At 39.6% G+C, this 24359-nt stretch overlaps 1 protein-coding gene across 1 annotated transcript in view; it reads right to left on the bottom strand.

Annotated features, from left to right (window-relative positions):
- The window catches only part of LOC127634602 (sodium channel protein type 4 subunit alpha-like), a 192123-nt gene that overhangs the window by 144131 nt on the left and 23633 nt on the right, over window positions 1-24359 (bottom strand). The window contains exons 2-4 of the mRNA XM_052114210.1: window positions 11983-12290; window positions 5219-5337; window positions 144-233 (exon numbers count right to left, since the gene is read on the bottom strand). Coding sequence (XP_051970170.1) covers window positions 144-233; window positions 5219-5337; window positions 11983-12249 — 476 coding nt within the window. The 5' untranslated portion in view covers window positions 12250-12290. The remainder of the gene's footprint in view (window positions 1-143; window positions 234-5218; window positions 5338-11982; window positions 12291-24359) is intronic.

A 24359-nucleotide genomic window follows, 5' to 3' on the forward strand; every position in this document is an offset into this window, starting at 1 on the left:
ACACCTGGCAAAGCGTTACATCAGAACAAATAGGGCACAGTTCAGAGGTCAAAGGTCAACACAATATCAGATGTTAAAGAGACGGGTAAAGAAAGACAGACAGGAGTGATGCAAAAGAAAAAGAAGAAGAGGGCGATACTCACTCGACATATTTGGCCCACTGCGCCGGTTCTGACATCGCCATGAAACAACAGTTGGTCAAAATAGTGCACATTATGAAAAGGCTGAATAAAGTAGGAACAGTTAAGAAAGAAATGCACAATCATTAGTGAAACACAACATGTTTTAACATCTCCTCAACACTTAAATGAGATTAAATGGAGAGATGTGCTGCAGTCTCCTGCTTCTCAGATGTAATGCCTCAACAAAGTCTCCAAAATGAACTCTCTATAGGATACAGTTAAAGAATAGTTGAATCTCGCATGAAACAAGTGGAACGCATCATGCACACCGTATATCACAATGATGGACGTTTTCATGACAGGGTTCAATTACAGATTTTGAATGCAGGGGTGTGAACGTCAAAAGACTGTAACAGTAAATGACAGCTGCTTATTCATCTATATGATGCTGAAAATTACAGTTTCAACCCTCTAATCGTGGCCCTGTAAATACAACTGTGGAGCGGAGGGGGGCGGGGCCGGGTCGGAATATCGCGCGCCCTGTCCCCAATCGGCCTGATGAGGCGCGCGAGGGATAAATGCGGCCGGTGACGATGGTTCGAGAGAGAATTTAGGGCATGTCCGTCGTGTGTGTGTGTGTGTGTGTGTGTGTGTGTGTGTGTGTGTGTGTGTGTTTATGCTTTTGGTTTATGTTTTCATTCAAATTAAGATTTATGTTGACAAGCCAATTCTCGCCTCCTCCTTGCCCATCCTTTAACCGTGTTACAACAACCGTATAATGCAGAACACGCATATTGTTTCATTTTAGTGTCCTCTCACTTTAAGGGCTGATCTGAGGCATCCACACATGATTATAATTTATAACGATTACGTCTACAACTTTCGAACTGTACAGAAACTCCTCTTGAACTGAACTTTTGCTCGTGTGTCATCCTGAAAGCCCTCCAAATAATGTCAACTTCTACATCTAATGGTGTGAGTTTGATAGATACACGTTACAGTTCCATCCTTTGGACAATTATCAATCTACAGCTTTTAAATGGATGTAATACGAGCAATTATGGATGAAAGGTAAACTACTCATTCTTCAGTTCTATAGATGTGCTATTAGCTGCTTTCTCCATCTTACAGAGCGAGTCGTGATTGTGAAGCAAGACGTCCCGAGTGTCGGCCTGTTTATGGACCGTAAACGTATAGATAAGATAAGACTTGGTTTTTGAGTTACTTTAGTACGGGGTTCTTCTAAACCAGCGTTTCTCAACGGGGGCGGTACCGCCCCCTAGGGGGCGTTTGGACAGTGTTGGGGGGCGGTGTGAACGAGGCAGCAGAGAGGGGGGCGCTCAGGCACAAATGGGGGCGTTACTCAGAGGTACTCAACAGGCGGCCTGCGCAAAAATCTTTTCAGCTCTTCTCCTTAGCCTATGTCTTCGTCTTGCTCGGATTACTTCTGCCACTTCACCAGGAGGATATGCCAGGAGAGCCGCTTCCTAAGTTACACATGCTTTTAATAGGCGGAGAATTTTCAGTGCAAAATAGAGGCGCTTTCACCGGCTTTTTCTGTACATAACGCGGAATACATAATTAGGCGCAGCTTACGCTTCCCCTCCCATCTATTTATGTGACACTCCCACTTTCCCCTTGTCCATCCCATGAATGCATATGCATGACACTAAAAGCGCATTTTGCCATTTTCAATTGCGACAGGCAATCTGCGCTTTCATCTCGGTGCGTCCCGTTCAGTACATACCTCGCCATGGTTTTATGCGCACTTTGCGAAACAAATACGCCTGAAGTGGGCGCAAAAGCGTTAGTACATCTGGCCCTGAGAATTTTAATTGTAATGTGATGATCGGGTGCGGATATCTAATCGGAGAAAATCATTGGTGATGGTGAGTTTGTTTTTAACAGCTGATTCGGGTGACGTTAGAGCTGATCCGCGCATCTCTACTCTGCAATGTGTAATTGGCCGATGGGAATAATAAAGTCATAATAATATAAATATTGATTTTATATTATTTGTCTTTTTGCAGCTATTCACCTAGTATATTAATATTAACTTAAGTTCTCTCCCTCGTGTCCCGCAAAATCAGTTCTGCAAATTAATGAATTCATATTTAAATGTTGCTAATAACCCACTCGGCTAGTTACCGGCAAATGATCTCCATAGCAACGCCTAAAAACAAATGCCGCAGCTGTCAGAGTGGTAGAAATGACCGTTTGTAGGCTATTCAAATTTGAAGCCTAGTATATATCGCCTAATTGAGTCTGTGAACGACCGCTGCTTTTTCATTGGCCATTTAGGTTAGTTACGTTATTGTTCACGTGATTGGTTCATCTTAAAAAAATTTTGTGTGAGCCTGAATTTGTTTGAATTTCTAAATACATTTGAAATACCTTTCAAACAATCCATGTGTTTTTGCATTTTTTCCAAACACAATATTACTCAACTTGAGGCTTTTACATGTAGTTTAAATACAATAAGAAACTTCTGTTTCAGTTTTTTTTTTACCAAAAACTCAGGCTTCAGGTATCAGTGTTGCAATTGTTTGGCTGTAATAGTATTTCTGAAGTGTTTTTTTTTTGGGGGGGGGGCGTTAAGAGGATCATGAAGAGGTCAGGGGGGCATTTGTTCAAAAAAGGTTGAGAACCACTGTTCTAAACGCACTGTACGTGACCGTCAAAAGTTCTGCCTGTCAGCTCTGGGAAAAGCCTCGGAGTCTCCGTGCCACCTGAGGACGCATTTTGTGGTTGTTTTCTTTTCTGGTCGGTCTGCTTGATTTGAGATCACATCTCTCACATTTGTCTAATGAGTCCAATCACTTCAGCATGGCACGGCGGGCCGCGTTTCACCCTCTCTCTCTCTCTCTCTGAGACTGCGTCGCATGAATGCGCTCTTGTGGCACTGCTTAATCAAACATGTTTTCAGGCTTCGGCTCTCCCGGGAAATATGCTGTTAGCACGGATGTGTGCCGTCTGCACCAACGCCTTAAAAAGTGAGCACTTTTAACCGCTCGACTGCATGGCACACACTCACCCACATGCCCAAGCAGGTCTAATCTAACTGAAGTTCTCTATCCGTTCTTCATTCTCCTCAATAGCAGTTGCTTGGCTGGCACATGCGGCCTTGGAAATACGCGACCTGCTTTTTGCCATCTTTGCTCATGGGCACTCAGTTCTGGAAATATATTAGCACCTGTGGACAGAGCCCCTCTTAAAATGGAGAGTCCTAAACTCAACTTTTCGCTCACCATCACAACTCCAACGCAGAGGTGGAGTTCAGATGTTTCTGGAGACTCAGTGGTCTCTTTCTTCTCACATTATAACAGAATTACAACTTAAATCCATATTGCACGTCTGTTTATTTATTTATTTGGTGTTTATTTTATATGTCTACTTTTGAATGGCCTTCCATTGATAATTAGCTTTTTGCCAGCATGATGCTGTAGCTATGACAACTATCAAACTAACCAGCCAAACACTGACCCCTTGCCTTCAACACACCTCCACTAACGTCTGTGTCACACTTCAAAAAATACTTCAGCTGAGTACGATAAGCTTTAAATCAGACGGGGCGTCACTTAGGCTGATATTGAGCGACTGGATGTGCGGCGGGCTGTCGAACCATAAGAGGTGTGTGAAGTGAAGGGGAGGAGGTGGGGGGTGGAGTCGGACACCGCGACACCTTCAGTGCAAACCCGCTTCACCTGCTTATCAACTCCACACCAGCAAAGTGTCCACCAGTCCAATATTTCTGGACACCTCAGCCAGGCGATTAGGGCTGAGGGGTATTTTTAGCAGCAACTTGAGTGTGGACAAAGCTTAGGGAAAACACAGGCATCAGAACTTGGCTTTGGTCACACAACGAACCTCCATGCCTGGCATTGCGTTTGAATGTCAGATAGCGAGCCGCTCAGTTGCAAAGTAGGCGAGAACTTATTCTCATTTTCACTGATGTGAAGTGGTTGTTCAATGTTTTATGGTTGTGAAACTCTACTGGAAAAATAATCTTACAGATATTGCTCTTTCGTGGCTATCATCTCAGATGTTTCTCCTAAAATTCCTTTGGATAAAATAAAATAAAACAAAATAAAATACAATTAAATAAAATAAAATACAATAAAATTAAAACTAAATTAAATAAAATGTAATAAAATAAAATAATTAAATAAAATTCAATCAAATTAAATACAAATAAAATAAAATTAAATTAAATTAAATAAAATAAAATTTTAATTAAATTAGATAAAATTTAATTAAATTAAAATTAAATTACATTTAAATTAAATTAAATTTAGATTAAATTAAATTAAAATAAAATATAATTAAATTACAATTAAATTTTAATTAAATTAAATTAAAATTAGATTCAATTAAATTAAATTTAAATATAAATTAAATTTATATTAAATAAAATAAAAATTAAATTAAATTAAATTAAATAATTTGTATTTAATTTTTTTAAATAGACAAATAATTTCTTCAACTGAGTCAACTGTTGACATACAGTAAGCCTAGGGCTATAAAAATGAATGTGGATAGCATAAGTCCAAAGATTTGTTGTCAGAAGATTTTGATGATAAATGTTCAGGTTCATCTCTTGATTTTTGTTTGTAGAATATAGGATCTACAAACAAAAATCTACAAACAAAAATCTGAGCACAGTTGGAGACATAGATGAGATCTCTTCTGAAACTCTAGAGGAGACATGTGTGAGATTATTATGGTCTATTGTCCCAGGAGAAACATCAGAGAAGCAGGAGACTTGACCAAAACTCTCAATTTATTCTCTTTAAAATATCTTCGGTGTCTTGGAGAAACGATTGAGGAGTAAAACCAATAACATTTGAGATTTTCAAAAGCTATTTATGCATGACTCTATTTCCTCGCCCAGTGATCGTTTAAACTGCTGACTTAAAAACCTACATATCCTTCAAGTACTTTCCGCGAAGGTTTAGCAATCCTTATAATAGTCTTGGAGTCACACTTCAGGTTTGATAGTACTCGCATGGACGAAACTCTCAATGTACGATCAATGCAAAGCTTCAGAAACTTTTCTAAAAGCAGTGTTTCGCCTTCAATTGTACCAAAAAGGATATGAGTGTACTAAAATCTTTATTGATGCTCTTCTAATGGGATGAAAAGGGCTAAAAATATAGAGTGCAGACGTGGCACTAAACCGGAAGATGGCCTTCCCTTTGTTCAGTACTATAAAAGTCTGTTGGGAGAAAAGAACACAGACAGGAGAGAAAGGTTAGTTAGAAGAAAAGAAAGAAAAAGTGACATTTCACATCAAAAACAACATGACACTGAAACAAGTTTATTTAATGTGTATTTAACAAGACATACTAACAAACACCCTTTCTTAACATCTAGTCTCCTCTGCTCTTTCTAGCTCTGTTCCAAAACCGAATGAGCTTTTAGGCATCATTTGGCGTGCCTTAGAGGGGAGGACTTCTGCAAAAGGTAAGCAGAAAGGTGACACTGCCTTCAGAGATACCTCGTTTTGACCTAATTGTAAGGCAAGCTCAGAGAGAAAACAACAGCAACAAAGAAAATCACCACCCATAATGTCCAAAAATAACCCTAGTGATGAACCGAAATGAACATTTTTGGCCAAAACTGAAACCGAAAATTCTGGACACACTGGGCAGGAAACCGAAACTGAATATGATTATTTCTAATTAGACTTTGTTTAAAGTAGTTGACCAAATTCTACGTTATTGTTATTGGGTTATTGGGATGCAAAACTATGTATGGCTTCAGGACACTTTGAACGTAATGCATGAGTCATATGAAATACTTTAATGGTGCGTTTACGCTTCTTTAATGTCATACGCGAGCTTGAAAGAATGGAGCTAGATCGCACCATTGGAAAGATTATTGTAATGCATTACTGGGAGGATGTCCATCAAAAGCAATAAATAAACAGCCAGAGTGCTGTTGAGAACCAAGAATTATGGTCTCCTTAACACTGTCTCTGAACATTAAATTCTCAAGCAGTGAAGTCAATTAACCCTCCTGTGGTCTTCGGTCATTTTTGACCGGAGTCACTTTTGTTGATTTAATAGAAATGGTTTATTAAAGGCTTGCTGACTTTTCCTCCACTTGCCATCTGAACATACCAAAAAAGAAAAGACAAACTGGGCATGATTCGATAAAACAAAAGCAACACCTTTTGTCTTTGCGGTAAAAATTGACCGACCATTGAAAATGAATGGGAAAGACCATGACACAGAGCAATTTTTAGAAAACACTTAGAAATGAGGGGGTGAGACAATAACACACCTACAACAACACACACACACACACACACATGCACACACAAACACACATGCACACACACACACACACACACACACTCACATACACACACACACAACATACACACACACACACATAAACACACGTGCACGTACACACACATGCGCGCACACACACACACATCACACACACTCATACACACACACACACACACACACACACACACTCACATACACACACACACAACATACACACACACACATAAACACACGTGCACGTACACACACATGCGCGCACACACACACACATCACTCACACTCATACACACACACACACACACACACACACACACACACACAAACACACGTCTGCATAGAACACTGCCGCCACCTACTGGCTATTATTATCACAACATGATTTTTAAGTCATGTTATATATCCAATATATGTTAAATTCTCATTTTTTCTTCATGGTTCAACTTATAGAAGGTTTATAGAAGATTCATAAATTAGCTTATTTGCATATGCAAATTAATGATACAATTAAGATATGTACATGTTAATAAAATCAAAATAGCATAAATCCCAAACAAATGCATAATTTTATTGTTATTACTTCAGGGTTTATATGATAGGAGGGTTGAATGTGCTTATGTTTAAAATGTAAAGAGTGCAACAGGTGGGTTCCAGAAGAAAACTCACATTCATTTTCTCCACAGAGGAATTTAGTTTTAACGATAATTAATACGAATTTAAAGACAGAACTACTGTGAGCTTCGAGGTTGTTAATTGATGGTATATGCAGAGGCACAAAAGCCATATATGCAAGGTATGCAATGCACAGGGGTGACATGTAATGGGGAGCCAGCGGCTCACTAAAGGTGGTGAAATCGGCCTCCTCGACCCCTCCAACATCACCAACATCACCCCCCACTTATAATCGGCCTCCTCGAACAAAACCCTGCAAAATTATAATAGAAGCCATTAACTCTATAAGAAGCTTCCAGAATCTTTCTGTCATTTCTTTTTTTTTAAGTGGTGCACAGAATCAAGTTATTCCAGTTTTACTGTAGCAACAATGGTATTTTAAGGGGAAACTATGGTAAGCATGGCACATTTTTCAGAAAGAATAAAAACATATTTTTAGAACACGGTTGTAATTACGATGTTAAGCAGGAAGCAATACTCCAGGGTGTGCAGAACACGCAAATACTTTACTACAACGCACAAAGGGAGAATATGTGCTCTCGAGGGATGCCCGTCTGTCGCCATGGTTGACAGTACCAGGGAGCTCTTCTGTCCCTGTGCTGCACAAACACACAGTTCTGTTGCCGGGGATTCATCGCCCCCTCGCAGAGCTTGATTTACGACATCTCACCATCACATAAATAATAAGAGGAGTCACGGTGCAAAGAATAATTGCAGGCAGGCAGCATCAGGGTCAGCATATTTTACAGCCGCGACTGTGGCGAAATGTGGCGGTGTATCCCTTTTATTGCTTGGCATCTTTGTTAGCAGCATGCTAGGTGCCTTTCTCAGCATTCTAGCGCCGTGGCCTTTGTAACCTCTTTAAATAGCTATCTCTCTCCAGCCGTATGTTGTCTATTGTTATGTAACATCTAGGTCAAATTTGCCTCGTTTTTTTCCACTTTTCTTGCATTTCTCTGGGATGTCATCTGCCAACCGCAGGTCCAAATGAGCAGATTTGGAAGGAAATAAAACAAGGCAGGGTGGGCAGAGGGGAATCCAACCCTAACACTACCCTCACTGTGCATTTAAACTATGATTACAGGGATTGTCTTGAGAGACAATGCATGACAGAGCTAATAATCAATGCACATTTTCGCCAATAAGAACGATGAGAATTGATTTCAAAGGGAAAGTATACCCAAACATTCTGTCATTGTTTACTCACCTTTATTTTATACAAAGCATATTTTTTTTTCTGTGGAACACAACAGGAGTTATCTAGGAGATTTTCCAAGCTAGATAAGTTTTTGTTTTGAGTTTTGGATTTGAGAGGTAGGTCGAAATGCAATGTATTCAGTGAATATCTTTCATTAGGATCTGTTCCACACACAAAGCCATTGTTTCACTTCAGAAGACTTGGAATATAGCACATACTTCGAATGGACTACTTTAATGATACTTTTATGGAGATTTTGTTGTCCTAATTTATAGCTTGACAGCTGCAGTCACCTTCCACTTTCAATGTAAGACAATAACAGCCTGAATATTTAACTGAAAACTCATTTTGTGTTCTACTGAAAAATAACATTGCTGCTTTGATGGCAGAATTTTCATTTTGGGGTGAACTACTATTTTAAATCCACATTACTTGATCTGACTGTCCCTTGTCTCTTGTCACTGATCTGATTCCTAAAACACAGACCTTGTCAGAGTCAGCAGGCCCATATAATACATCAACAAACCTGCTTGTGTGGGGCTGTAACCCGAGCTCATGCATGGAAACATGGTGATCATTTCTGAAGAGGTCTATTAAAGGTGTCATTGAATGATGTAGTACACTGATTATGCTAAATTAATCCTACAGTAACCCTGCAGCACAAAATATGTCTAAGAAATACAAAATATTTCCCAGCTGTAAATCAGCCTAAGCTGGTTTGTTGGATTTAGCTGGTCTCCCAGCCTGGTTAGACTAGCCTCTTTTAGAATGTTTTACGGGTACTTCTTAGCAGATCAGGCTGGAAGACTAGCTAGACCAGCAAAGACCTGCTTGGCCAGGTTGATAAATCAGATAAACCAGCTAAGAACAGTTTGGCCCGGCACCAGCAAAACATACTTGATTGCCCCTTTCGTTATTTCCTGTTCCTGTTGCTGCTGGGGCCTAGCTCGAGTCTGTGTTTGTAGCCTGATAGCATTTTTAGCATTGCTTATCTTCTGTTGTCAGCATTTAATCTTTAATCTCTGCCGGTTTTCAGCATGCATGGTTTTTTTCCGCATTATTTTCAACACACACCCTTCGGTTCCAGATGTAGAGCCCTCACATCAGGGTGTTTGGGTGACGTCTCGGCAGCATATCTCGTAGGGCAAAGCAATACCAATCTGTCATTCCTGTTAGGATTTCCAATAGTTTCTACCCGCTCAGAGATGCACCCTCTGAGAAGCCTGTTTGCCCTAGTTATAGGTGGTTCTAGGGTAAGGAACATGGAAATAGAGACTCCAGCCACCATAGTAAAATGCATTTTGGGTGCCAGAGCATCTGACATCAGATCATCAGCTTATATTATTCTATTTGTTTCCCTGTCTAAACCTCGGGATAAATGTCCTGAGGTTACCAGAGCATGCCAGATCCAGCTCTGGTCCTGCATGATGTCAGAATCGGGTTCTGCCTGATGTCCGACCCCGGACCTTCCTGATGTCCGACTCCCACTACTACATGTTGCTGAGTGAAGACGACTAACTGCAGCCTGTGCCAGCCAGATATCACTTAATTCTACAACGATGGACTGAACTGATGAACCGATGCCAGCAACAAACGTCAGACATGGGATACTTCACTGGACACTGCCTAAAACTTAGACTTAAGATGGAATCCACCAGAAATGAATCTACCACAAGCTTACAATCGAACTACAGTGTACCTTACTGACCCCTCCCTGCATCACTTTGGTCAAAGGATGGACTACACTCTAAAAATGGAATACGTAGATAATAAATTACGCACTATTATGACTCGAAGACATTACTACATTACAGCTTTTGTGCTATACAAATTAAATACTTGACTTGACTTGACTAAACCAGCTAAAAACATTTTGGCCAGGCTGCAAGACCAGCTAAGACCAGCTTGGTAGGCTTCAAGACCAGCTGAACCAGCTAATGACCATCTAATGACCAGTTTGGCCAGGCTGAGAGACCAGCTAAACCACCTAATGACCAGCTTTGCAAGGTTGGTAAATCAGCAAAACCAGCTATGACTAGCTTGGCCAGACTTCAAGACCAGCATAAACACCTAATCACCAGCTTGGCCAGACTTTGCGATTAGCTAAACCAGCTAAGACCAGCTTGAACAGCTTGGAGATCAGCTAGACCAGTAAAGAACAGCTTGGCAAGGCTGGGAAATCAGCTACACCAACTATTGACCAGCTTGGCCAGGCTGTGAGATCAGCTAAGCCTGATGTTTGACCAACTTGACCAGGTTTTGATATCAGCTAAACCAGCTAAGACCAGCTTAACCAGCTTGGAGATCAGCTAGACCAGTAAAGTACACCTTGGCAAGGCTGGGAAATCAGCTAAACCACATAATGACCATCTTGGCCAGGCTTTGAGATCAGCTAAACCAGCTTGACCAGCTTGGAGATCAGCTAAACCAGCTTAGACTAGTTTGGCAAGGCTGGGAAATCAGCTAAATCAGCTAAGACTACTCTGGCCAAAGGCCATGAGATCAGCTAAACCACCTAAAACCAGCTTGACCAGGCTTTGAGATCAGCTAAACCAGCTTAGACCAGTTTGGCCAGACTGCAAGAGCAGCTAAACCACCTAATGACCAGCTTGGCCAGGCTTTGAGATCAGCTAAACCAACTGAGACCAGCCTTGAGACCAGCAATACCAGCAAAAGACTGGATAAACCAGCTAAGACCAGCTTAGCTAGGCATGGAGACCAGCTTGACCACTCTAGAAGACCAGTTAGAACTGCTAACAGCTGCAAACCATTTTAGGATTATAATGTATTTTTCGGCAAGGCAATATTTCAATAAGGATTTCATTCGATTTCTTTTCTCAGATAATGAAAGGGTGACTTTGCAAAAATGTCTAAACGGAGAGGACAAACTTTTGGGGTTTTTAACAGAGGATAGCGTGTTAAGTGTCAATTCAGTCATCTTCTTTCTTAGCATTAGCAACTGTAACGGCTTAGCACAATCTAAACTGAAAATGCATTTAAAAGGAGGTCTGAGTCAAACATTTTAGCTGAAATCCATAGAAATGTTGATTTGTCTGTACTTATGAAAGGAAGAGTGTTTGAGAGAGAAGCTAGCACAGCAGTGTTCGTATTAACAGTGGCTCACTGACTCATGCTATTCATTAGGTAATGCTATTCCTGTAGCGCTCTGATTCAGCGCAAATATATGAACTGTACTAGCTGTACTTTATCAATGATAGTCATTGGTTTCACTCAAAAATTAAAAACATTTTGTCATCTACTTATCAATGCGTTACGAAGTCCAAGATCCAAACAAAACATTTCAGTCACCATTTACTTTAATTGCTGCATTTTTTACATTGTTTGTTTTTCTTCCATACAATAAAAGTAAATGGTGACTGAGGGGGCCTAATAATATCTTTGTGTTGCACAACAGATAGAAAGTCATATGGGTTTGGAACGACATGAGGGTTATTCAATGATGACAGAATTTTTATTTTTAGTAAAATGAATCCCTAAAATGGTATGATGATCTTAGCTGGATTGCCTTACAAAACAGCTCCCTATGTAGGCAGCTAATAGCAAGGCAGCTCACTAAGTTTTGGAACAGAATTCTTTATCTACAATCTCAACAACATTCATCTATTCATTTATAGCAGTGTTATAAAGCACTTTCGGACTCATGGTATGTCCACTACAGCTCCAATGCACTCACTTTCTTGTTCTGGAAGTAAAATGGGTCGATGTCCTCCAGTGGGACGCCCACCAGTCCGGACGGAATGTCTCCGAAGATTCGCGGGAGCTGTTTGCCGGCCTCCAGGTCGGGCCGGGACTTGAGCGGCTCCACATCACCCAGGTCCTCTTTGTACTCCTTGGCATTCCGTGCCTCCTCATCGGTGATCCGCTGTTCGATTCCAGCCAGGGACTCACGAGTGAACGGGTGTAGACTGTCAGGACCCGATGGAAACAAAGTGGCTGCCATCTTCTCATCCTGAGGCTCCTGTCCAAGTGGTTTCTTCACAGCTGAGGGGGAAAGAGGACAGTGTTACTGCTCAAAATTGTCTCTCTCAGAGCGCAAGAAACATAATTAAGGTTATGTCTCAGATGTTATCTAAACTGACTTCATCTTAATATCTTATGCAGGTTTGCTTCTCAAGACAAAGGCGAACATGGCAAGGGAAACTCCATATGATGTTTAGGTAATGGAGGGGGAAACCTTGAGAGGATCCGTACTCATCTGGGACAGCCAGTCCTCCTCTGAGCTGTGCTATTACTGTTAGCATTACACAAGGAAATCAACAGAAAACAACCATTCTGATGACAAGAATATGAATGATAGTATTGTGGGTTCCAACATGTCTGTAAATAAAATGGCACCATTATCCACATTAGACGGGCCCCAGTGTGAAACAGTGCTCAAACACTCTTGAAAGTCGAGTGTTTTAACTCAGATTGGACCATCTGTTCCTCTGTTCAATTGAAAGATTGAACTATAGATAATTTTTCATCTGTTCAAGCATGCGGTGTGGAGAGTCCACTGACGCCACAAATCACACAGCACAATAGAAACATCTGCACATTGAAGCCCTGAAATCCCAGCCAGTTTGTAGCTAACACAATGACACGGTTTCCACAAGTGACTCCTTGAAACTTGAATTAGTTGGGACTCGGGACATTCATTCAACTTTCTCATAATTATTAAGTAGGTCTAGGCGGTATGATGGTGTATGGTTGAAATGTGTCATGTAGAGATTTTGCTATACAGTTTATACCATGGTAATATACTGTATGTAAACCAATTGTTTAACAGTTGGGAGCGCTGCCATTTTGGTTCTTTTTATATGGCGTCAGGTCTGAGAAAGTTTCCAGCTTCTAATAACGAGTTCTACAAAGATTGTTTTACAATTCCGACATGACGTGAACACACCAGTGCTTAACTCATTGCACACTATTTATGCTACAGACATTAATTATAGCTGAAATACCATAGCAACCACAAAGCAACCCACTTTCAACTCAGAACACCTTAGCAACCACATACTGTAGCAACACACTAATAACAACCAACTACACCTTAGCAATGATCTGAAAATGCCCTTGAAAACACACAGAACACCCTAACAACCACATAACAACACAAAACTCAGAACATCCTAGCAACCCGATAGCAACAGACAACTAAAAACACCTTAGCAACCACATAGCAACACATTAACAACCACCCACCTTAGCAACGATCTGGCAACACACTTCAAAGCACACAGAACACCCTAGCAACACACAACTCAGAACACCTTAGTAACCACATTGAAATGCCTTAACAAGGACATAACAACACCCTAACAACCACATAGCAACACACAAATCAAAACACCTTAACAACCACATTGCAACACACAACAACCACGCACAACACATTAGCAACAACCTGGCAATGCCCTAGCAAGGACACAGAACACCCTAACAACCATAAAGCAACAAACAACTAAAAACACCTTAGCAACCACATAGCAACACATTAACAACCACCCACCTTAGCAACGATCTGGCAACACACTTCAAAGCACACAGAACACCCTAGCAACCACATAGCAACACACCTACAACCATACATGACACCTTAGCAACAACCTGGCAAATGCTCTAGCAAGCACACAGAACACACTGGCAACCACATAGCAACCCACATTCAACTAAGTACACTTTAGTAGCCACCTGGCTATGTCCTAGCAAGGAAACAGAACACCCTAACAAACACATAGCAACACAACAACAACCACACACAACACCTTAGCAACCATCTGGCAATTTTCCTGCAAGCACACGTGAAACACAACCCACATACAACTCAGAACATCTTAGCAACCACCTAGCAACTCAAAACACTTAAGCAACAACCTGGAAATGCCCAAGCAAGGACACAGAACACCCTAACAACCACATGGCAACACACACAAATTATACAGTTTGGTGCTCATTATACAGAAGTATTTGAGCGTAGAATGCCACCATTGGCCAATCACGATCCAGTTTTCCAGAGAGCCATGAAATAATAGAAGACATGACAGACATATTGATATCCATCACTAATGAATGATCTCAATGAGTGGTTAAACAACTTTATGTAAGTGTCTCTCCTCGGCCGGAGTGCATAAACCAGGTCTTTATTGCCATACCATTTCAGAAACTCACGCCCGGAAGGCCTCGCAGCCCACATTGTGTCCCCTGCAACTGAACAAAAACCCAACATGCTGGAATAGTTTTCTCGGCTCACAGCAGAATTTCAGACAGCAGCTTTTCCTTTGAGAGACAGAAAGCAAACCCTGCAGCTTCCTGTTTTAAGAGCACTAAAGATCTCACGCTTGTTCTGCTCGACTGGCACCCACACACATATTCCGACTGACACATTATACAGAATAATAAAGCCTGTGCTGTATTCTATAGATTCTTGAGTTTAATTTGATTTCTTTCTTGATATAATAACACCAAAAAACAACAACTATAAAAATCCATTAAAAAATATAAAAATTACTACAAGTTTAACTCTTATGTTGTGTTCCGGACAACATTTGTTTTTGTTTTTTTTACTTAATCCAATTAGAACTTTGCTGACTTCGCTCACATATAATGGACCATTTTCATGTGGAAATATGTGGTATGTATACACAGTATGTGGATGTGTGTATGCACACACAAAGTAATCAGACACACACACACACACACACGCACACACAAACACACGCACGCACACACACACGCACACACAAACGCACACGCATACTAACTCACACACAAACCCACACAACACACACAACACACACACATGTGCACACACACAAACACAACCAACACACATACATACACACAAACACAACCAACACACATACACATACACACACACATAGACCCACACAATACGCACACACACACATGCACACAAACACAACCAACACACATACACACACACACAAACCCACACAACACGCACACACACACACACGTACACAAACACAACCAACACACATACACACACACACAAACCCACACAACACACACACACAAACACAACCAACATACACACACACACACACACACACACACAAACACAACCAACATGCACACATACACAAACCCACACAACACGCGCGCGCACACACACACGCACACACAAACCCACACAACACGCACACACACACACAAACCCACACAACACGCACACACACACAAACCCACGCAACACGCACACACACACATACACACACAACAAACGCAATCATAAACACAACCAACACACGCACACACACACACATACAAACCCACACAACACGCACACACACACAACACACACACACAAACCCACACAACACACACACACATACATACACAACACACACACACACACACACACACAAACCCACACTCATGCACACACACACACACAAACCCACGCAACACGCACACACACACACAACACGCACACATAAACACAACCAACACACACACACACAAACCCACACAACACGCACACACTAACACACACATACACACACAACACACACACACACAAACCCAAACAACACGCACACACACACACAAACCCACGCAACACGCACACACACACATACACACACAACACACAACCCGCACACATAAACACAACCAACACACGCACACACACACAAACCCACACACCATGCACACACACACACAAACCCACACAACACACACACACACACACACACACAAACCCACGCAACACACACACACACACACACAAACCCACACAACATGCACACACACACTTACACACACACACACACACAAACCCACACAACACGCACACACAAACCCAAACACGCACACACACACACACACACACAAACCCACGCAACACGCACACACACACACATACACACACAACACACACACAACACGCACACATAAACACAACCAAGACACGCACACACACACAAAAACCCACGCAACACACACACACACACACAAACCCACGCAACACGCACACACACACATACACACACAACACACAACCCGCACACATAAACACAACCAACACACGCACACACACACAAACCCACACACCATGCACACACACACACAAACCCACACAACACACACACACACACACACAAACCCACGCAACACACACACACACAAACCCACACAACATGCACACACACACATACACACACACACACACAAACCCACACAACACGCACACACAAACCCAAACACGCACACACACACACACACACAAACCCACGCAACACGCACACACACACACACATACACACACAACACACACACAACACGCACACATAAACACAACCAAGACACGCGCACACACACAAAAACCCACACAACACGCACACACACATACACACACAGCACACACAGACAAACCCACGCAACACGCACACACACACATACACACACAACACACACAACACGCACACATAAACACAACCAAGACACACACACACACACATACAACACACACACACACACAACACGCACACATAAACACAACCAAGACACACACACACACATACAACACACACACACACAACACGCACACATAAACACAACCAAGACACACACACACACACACAAACCCGCACAACACGCACACACACACATACACACACAACACACACACACACACAAACCCACACAACACGCACACACAAACCCAAACAACACGCACACACACACACACACACAAACCCACGCAACACGCACACACACACACACACATACACACACAACACACACACACACAACACGCACACTTAAACACAACCAAGACACGCACACACACACAGAACACGCACACACACATACACACACAACACACACACACACAACCCTACACAACATGCACACACACGTGTTTCATGTGACTGATCACTCGTCAATGGGAAAAATATCAATCAATTTCAAAAACAATCCGTCACCAGATGACGATGTGCTATATAACATTTATATTTTGTCATAAAACACGGATACATTTGAACGTCTATCATGTTTTTAATCATTATCTAACGTGACAAAAAGACACTCTTGTTTATTATATGTGTGTCTGTGGGAATTTCATCCACTGAAACTCACTGAATCTCACTGCAGTTTGACCTCCGAGAGAAAACATTTCCTCATTGCATTTTACTAATTGAGACATATAACATATGACTATCTCATCTTTTTTATGGTTTTACCAACTCTGTGTGTTAAAAATGAAATTCTTCAAAACAGCACATAGTGAAAAGTGTCTTAAAGGCAAACTCTTTCTCCAGGTCTCTAATTAGGATAATTGCTTGTTAAGGACTCAACCGTGTACATAAGCGCGGTCTCTAAACCCAACTTGTTAGTCACGTCGCCAAAGCCCTATCCAATTACCTAAATGTATTGTTCGATTTTATTGTGTGACAGCCTTTGATCGGTGACGAGTGCCATTCTGCATCACTAAATACAACAGGACATGTTAAAGCACCTGCACATTAACCCTGCAAAGTCTGGCATATATATATATATATTTTTTTTTTTACATTTAACTGTTTTTAGTACCATTATACAAACTATAAAAAATATTGCACTTATTTTTATTTCTTTTTTGCATGTATCATATTTGATGCATTAGGCTTTAAAGGTCATTCTCCTATTTCATTTATGTGTAGGACGTTTGTTATGTACATTTTTGTACAGGGGTAAATCTTGGGGTATTATCAGAGGACCCTCTGGGCTTTTCAGAGATACCAAATATTTGAGCATTTGACCATGACAACTTCCTCTACTTGCTCTATAAATATGGATCGAAATGAATCACAGATCAAATACAACATGAATAAAATATTACTTTTTCAATAAACTATATTTATCATATGTATTTTATTCACCGAGCACTTTATTGACATTTAAAAACATTGTAAAACATTTTTCTCTGAGTCTCTTGAACTTCTGGTATGATGACATCATAATAGCTTGTAATGTAAAACAATGAGATCATTATAATGAGCACGCCGCATATATGAAAATACACAGAAATATGAGTTCACACTTTAAATATATCTTATAAAATGTATATGTCAGAATTGTCAAAGCTCTGTGATATTGTTGTGGTGGGCATGAATGTAATGGTGATTGAGAGATAAACCTCAATATCATATTTGATACGTGAATTTCAATAAAATAATATACAACATTTGAACCAAGCACAAGTTGCTTATTCAGCAAATACTCATTTTAAAATATCAGTAACAATATAATAATTACTGTCACTTTTACTTATAAGCTGGCAATTATCCCAACACTAGAGTCACTTTGGCAAACTCTGAAGCCATTTTAAATAGATCGACATAAACATTGAAACCACTTTTTTCACAAATGACCACTAGATGGTGCTGTAAACAGATGAAACTTGTTTGGTTCATCAGCTTGAACAGAGCGTGAAACATTGTATATTATATTTGATACATATGGCGTTATAGGGTTAAATAACATTCACCAGGACTTTCTTTAAAAGATATTTAACTGCATATGCATCATAAATCAACTGGTTTTGCAAAATGTGTTCAAACATGCAGTTTCTCCTCAAAGGAAATGTAAAAAATGTAATTGGTTGAAAAAAGAATCAGTATATTTTCTTGAAGTATACAATAAATAATTTCAAGAAACAGAATATTCTCTATATGTATCTTGTTTTAATGATGCTTTGATCATTTACTGGAAAACGGGGCAAAAATCCTGATTAAGATAATTCTGCTTGTGAGCGTACACCTCAGATAAAGGCAACAAAGCAGGCAAGCCTGCCAGGAGATGAGGAAGCAGATCCAGCGACTGTCTGCGAGGTTACCTCAGGACGTTACTCTCCGTCTCTCTCTCTCTGTGTGTTGTGTGGGCGAGCGGTTGTGATGCTATGAAGGAGAGCAGCTTGTCACTAAGATCATGGCTCTGTTTTTGAATGGACACGACCGTTCCAGGCCAGAGATCTGTATATGTGACCTCACTGTGATGCACATGCAGACAAACAAACAAAATCACAAGTCCAGTCGTGTCTGTTTAGGTGTCTGTTCATGAAGGAATTAGAAATGAAGGGTGTCAGAAATGTGTGTTTAATAATATTCCACATCTTGTCTTAGCAAACACCAATAATGACAAACAATCCAACAGCCTTGTGCATATCTATTAAAATAGGCTCAAATACTTTGAGTGTGTCATTAAACAATTAGAGTGATAACATTAAATTAAACATGTACATTTATGCAAAATATAAACCAATAAAACTAGAATATTTCATAAATTTGAAGACAACATTATTAAAACAAGAAAGCGCTCTATTTTGAGTCAAAATATACTGATGAGCGGCAGCAATTAATTAAAACAATTGCTTTAAACGATAACAAAAAAAGTCTCTTTTAGGCTGCAAATGCACTTAAAGGAACAGTGGACCCAAAAATGAAAATTATCACATCATTTACTCACCCAGATTATTTACTCATGCCATCCCAGATGTTTTCAGCAGAACACAAATAAGATTTTTAGAAAAATATTTTAGCTCTGTTGGTCCATACAATACAAGTGAATGGGTGCCAACATTGTGAAGCTCGAAATATCACATAGGCCTTCATAAAAGTAATCCATAACACTCCAGTGGTTTAATCCATGTCTTTAGAAGTGATATGATAGCTGTGGGCGAGAAACATTTTTTAAGAAAGTCTTGTCCCTGCCCAGTAGGGGGCGACATGCATGAAGAATGTGAATCACGCTAAAGTGGAAATCGACTGAGCGGAAAGGAGAATATTTCAGACAATGAAATATTGATCTGTTTCTCACCCACAGCTATCATATCACTTCTGAAGACATGGATTAAACCACTGGAGTCTTATGTATTACTTTTATGAAGGTCTATGTGATATTTGGAGCTTCACTATGTTGGCACCCATTCACTTGCATTGTATGGACCAAAAGAGCTGAAATATGCTTCTAAAAATATTCATTTGTGCTCTGCTGAAGAAAGAAAGGGAGGGAAGGGATGGCATGAGGGTGAGTAAATGATGAGAGAATTTACATTTTTGGGTGAACTATCCCTTTAACCCCCCCAACCCCCGCCGCCCCCAATGCATTCAGGTCATCTTTGACCCGGCGGAGGTAATAGGAGATAAAAACATTTAATACCACATCGTTTTTAGTATGGGAACCAAACTTTGGGACTTTGTCAAGACTATCAAAATACACATAATATATTAGTTTCAGTTTTTTAATACAACTGTTTACGAGATATAACCATTTAAACAAATTGTTACATTGTTTGCGTATGCGGGTCAATTTTGACCCGGGCATCAATTGTTGCCTTAAACTTGTATGTAGATATTTTTGTACATTTATGAATTAGATTTTTACTTCTAAACACTTCACTTACATTTAGCCTCTTTCCCAAACTCTCCAACACACTTTAAGAATACATTTTCTCAACTTTTGACCACTAAGATGCATTGAGCATTTATGACTAACAGGAAATTCATTCAAATTACTCGTAATTCTCAGTTTAAATATTCATATAAATTGTACTTTAAGTTATATTTAGAATAGATGTAGAATAGATAGAATTTCACAGAAATGTTGATAAAAAACATGTCTTCACATGTATCACACTGGTTTTGCTGTAATTAATGTATATTTTGAAATGTCAAAGAATTTCAAAATTTTATTATTTAAATAAAAAAGCATATTAATTAATAACCTTTATATTTGTTAGTTAACATGCCAAAAATATTAATCTTTTTACACATATGAATGGTTAAAAACCTATTAATGACTTACAATATAGTTTTAGATGAAAACAACTGCGTTATGAATGATTTATAAGCTTGAATTCCATCGGGTCAAAATTGACCCGCAAATGCAAAAGGAGTCTGCAGATTCTGAACGCAACAGGATGAATCAGGGAATCATTTATGTGAAGGAGTTCATTTACATGAACCATCCAAATGAACCAACTTACTGAAATGACCTGGACAAAGAGAGGTCAGCATGGTTATTACAACCTCAGCTCCACTGCTGTGTGCTCAATATAATGTGAAGAATGAAGTGTTTTACTGGATATTGTGATAACAGCTACTGTCACGCTACTGAACATTGTAATTAAGTTACTTGTTAATTACTTCTCACACTGGCTGTAATTGGTACTGTTGTTTCATGGGAATATCTAATCCAGTCGGGAATTCCTCTGGATTTAGTCATGGAGTTTGCTGTTGTTAAGGGCCCCAGCTGCAGGTGTCAACCACCCTGATGAAGTCACGGATCTTATCTACACACTTGACACTGAGAAGTTACAGAGCCAGAGTCAAATGTCTGTACAGACTCTGCCACCAGTGAGAGATATCAGAGATGACATCATAAAAATCCCTCATGGAGATCAGACACAAACAAACACGAGAATGTCAGTGGCAAGAAAAAGAGCAAGCGCATGCCCTAGAGAAGAGGCCAGACACTGCGGTTAACAAGAGCTGTGATTCAGAGTTTAAGACGGGAGCGTGTGCGGCGCTTTCTTTTTGGGAATAGGAATTTATTTACCATTGACATTTTACACAGCTTGCACTCGACGGTACAAAATACAGTGGGGATAATAAAGGGATCGTTTCCTCACAAATAAAAATTCTGTCATCACTGACTCACCCTCGTGTTGTTCAAAACCTGTTTGACTTTATTTCTTCTGTGGAACACAACAGGAGATGTTTAGCAGAATGTTGTCTCAATGAAACTGAATGGGGACGGGCGCTGTCGACCCACAAAAATGACAAAAGAATCCCCACAAAAGCGTCTTAATGTTACTTGTGCACTATATTCCGAGTCTTCTGAAGTCAGGTGGTAATGGTTCGCAACAATGTTCATTTAAATAGAGAATATTTTAACAAATAGAGAATATACATTATAAATGATATACCATACTTTTGTTCTTTGCTGTTCTTTGTTGTTCTTTGCTGGCATTTCTCTAATTTTACTAGCTTCTGCTAGTTCAGTTCAAAATAATCTTGCTATATCTATAGTTATCAGTTGCTAATAACTATAGACCAATCTCAAAATGACCTTTCATCTCAAAAATGATAGAGAAAGCAGTAGTGAAGCAACTGTTTGAGGTAGTAATTTCAGTCAGGTTTTAGAGAACATCAAAACTATCTGTTGGAGATGAGATGTCCTCCTCTTCAACTATAAATTGTGGTGTTCCGCAAGGCTCCGTGTTAGGGCCAATATTGTTTTCTCTATACACTCTGGTTCTGTCAAGAGTGTGTAGTAGAGGTAAAAAATTGGATATCATGTTATTTTCTGCTGTTAAACTCTGATAAAACAGAGGTTGTCATAATTGGTTATGATCACAATATCAAGTGGTCCCAAATATTCAGCAGGGCATCTAGTTTGACACAAATGTCACGTTATTTTGGATGTCACGTCAGGACGTTAGTTCAATCTTTTTTTATCAGTTAAGGAACATTTCAAATGTGAGACGTGTCTTGAGTTTCAAAGATACAGAGAAGCTTATACATGCTTTTATTTCGTCTCATCTTGATTACTGTAATGAAACATTTTCAACTTTAAATCAACACACTTTAGCATGACTACAAACAGTTAAAAATGCTGCAGCTAGACTTTGACACAAACTAGGTCTTTTAATCATATTACTCCAGTTTAAGCTTCTTTGCAGTGGTTACCAATTTATTTTAGGGTTGATTTTAAGATTGTATTAATTACATATAAGCCATTACATGGGTTAGCGACTGGTTATTTAGCAGAACTTTTTGATTGTATGTAAGGTGCTATATATAGTTATTATTATTATTACCCCATTGGACATTTTTGTCTTCTTTTAAGCATAAATCTCATTAAATTTTGTTAGATTTTACTGAAAACAAGACATAACATCTTCTCAAGTAATAATCCTCAAAAATAGACAAAAATTCTCAATAAGAGTTTTTTGTTTGTTTGTTTTTTGCAGTGTGCTTTCATGGCGCAACAGGCTCAACAGACTCACGTCTCCATTCACTTTCATTGTATGGAAAAGAACAGCGTGAACATTCTGCTAAACATCTCCTTTTGTGTTCCACAGAAGAAATAAAGTCATACGGGTTTGGAAAGACACAAGGGAGCCTAAAGAATAATTGTTTGGGGTGAATTATTCTTTTAAATGCTGTTTGTAGTTGAACATAAATTACAGTAAGTAATGCTTCACTTCATATGCCTGGATTTGACCTTCCAATCCATTTGTGGAATCATCAGTATAGTTCTTGGACTTGTTAGCTTTAAGGCTATTTGCTCAGCTACTCAATCTATAGTATACCATGTGATGTTGGTTTCATTTTCATAAACCATCATATAGGAGATAACCAGAGGCTGAATCCCATAAAAACAGATTGGACAATCTGCATGTATATTACAAGCATTCTATGTGTATGACCCAATGATATAATTAAGACACTGTATGTATATCTTGCTGAATGTCACAGCTCCTCTGTTGGCGGTCAGCCCAGATATTCAGTGGATAATGACACCGATTCACTTGCATATGAATCGGTTAGGTCATGAAGGAATTTCTGCACTATTAATCCGATGGTAAATGAGAAGAGGGAAACTGGTTTGGTGAACTGGAAAGCTCATAAATATTCATTATGCACAATTATTGGTAAAGAAATATGTGTCTAAGTAATGTATTAATTTCATTTTCAAGTCAAAATTGAAATGTTAATTATAACATTACAATTATACATGTAAAAAAACATTTCAACTTTACAATATTATTCTTCAAAGTACTTTAGACATTTAATTTGGTAACATCATCCCTACATTTTCCACTGTTGGCTCTGGGAGTGGATATGCATGAATCAGCCAAACTGTAAACTAGCAATTGTAAACAGTACCTGTTGGTCTAGCGGGAACATTTTTGCTTTGCGTATTGGGTTTCGAATACACCCTAATACAATTTTATATTGTAATAAACCTAGATTGCATCTGTACGTCTGTGGATGTAGCTCTTCATCGTAAGTGTCACATTTGGTATTTTGATTAGCAGACAGATTTCAAGGACGG

The sequence above is a fragment of the Xyrauchen texanus genome, chromosome 41 (assembly GCF_025860055.1).
Source record: "Xyrauchen texanus isolate HMW12.3.18 chromosome 41, RBS_HiC_50CHRs, whole genome shotgun sequence".
In the NCBI taxonomy this organism is placed as follows: Eukaryota; Metazoa; Chordata; class Actinopteri; order Cypriniformes; family Catostomidae; genus Xyrauchen; species Xyrauchen texanus.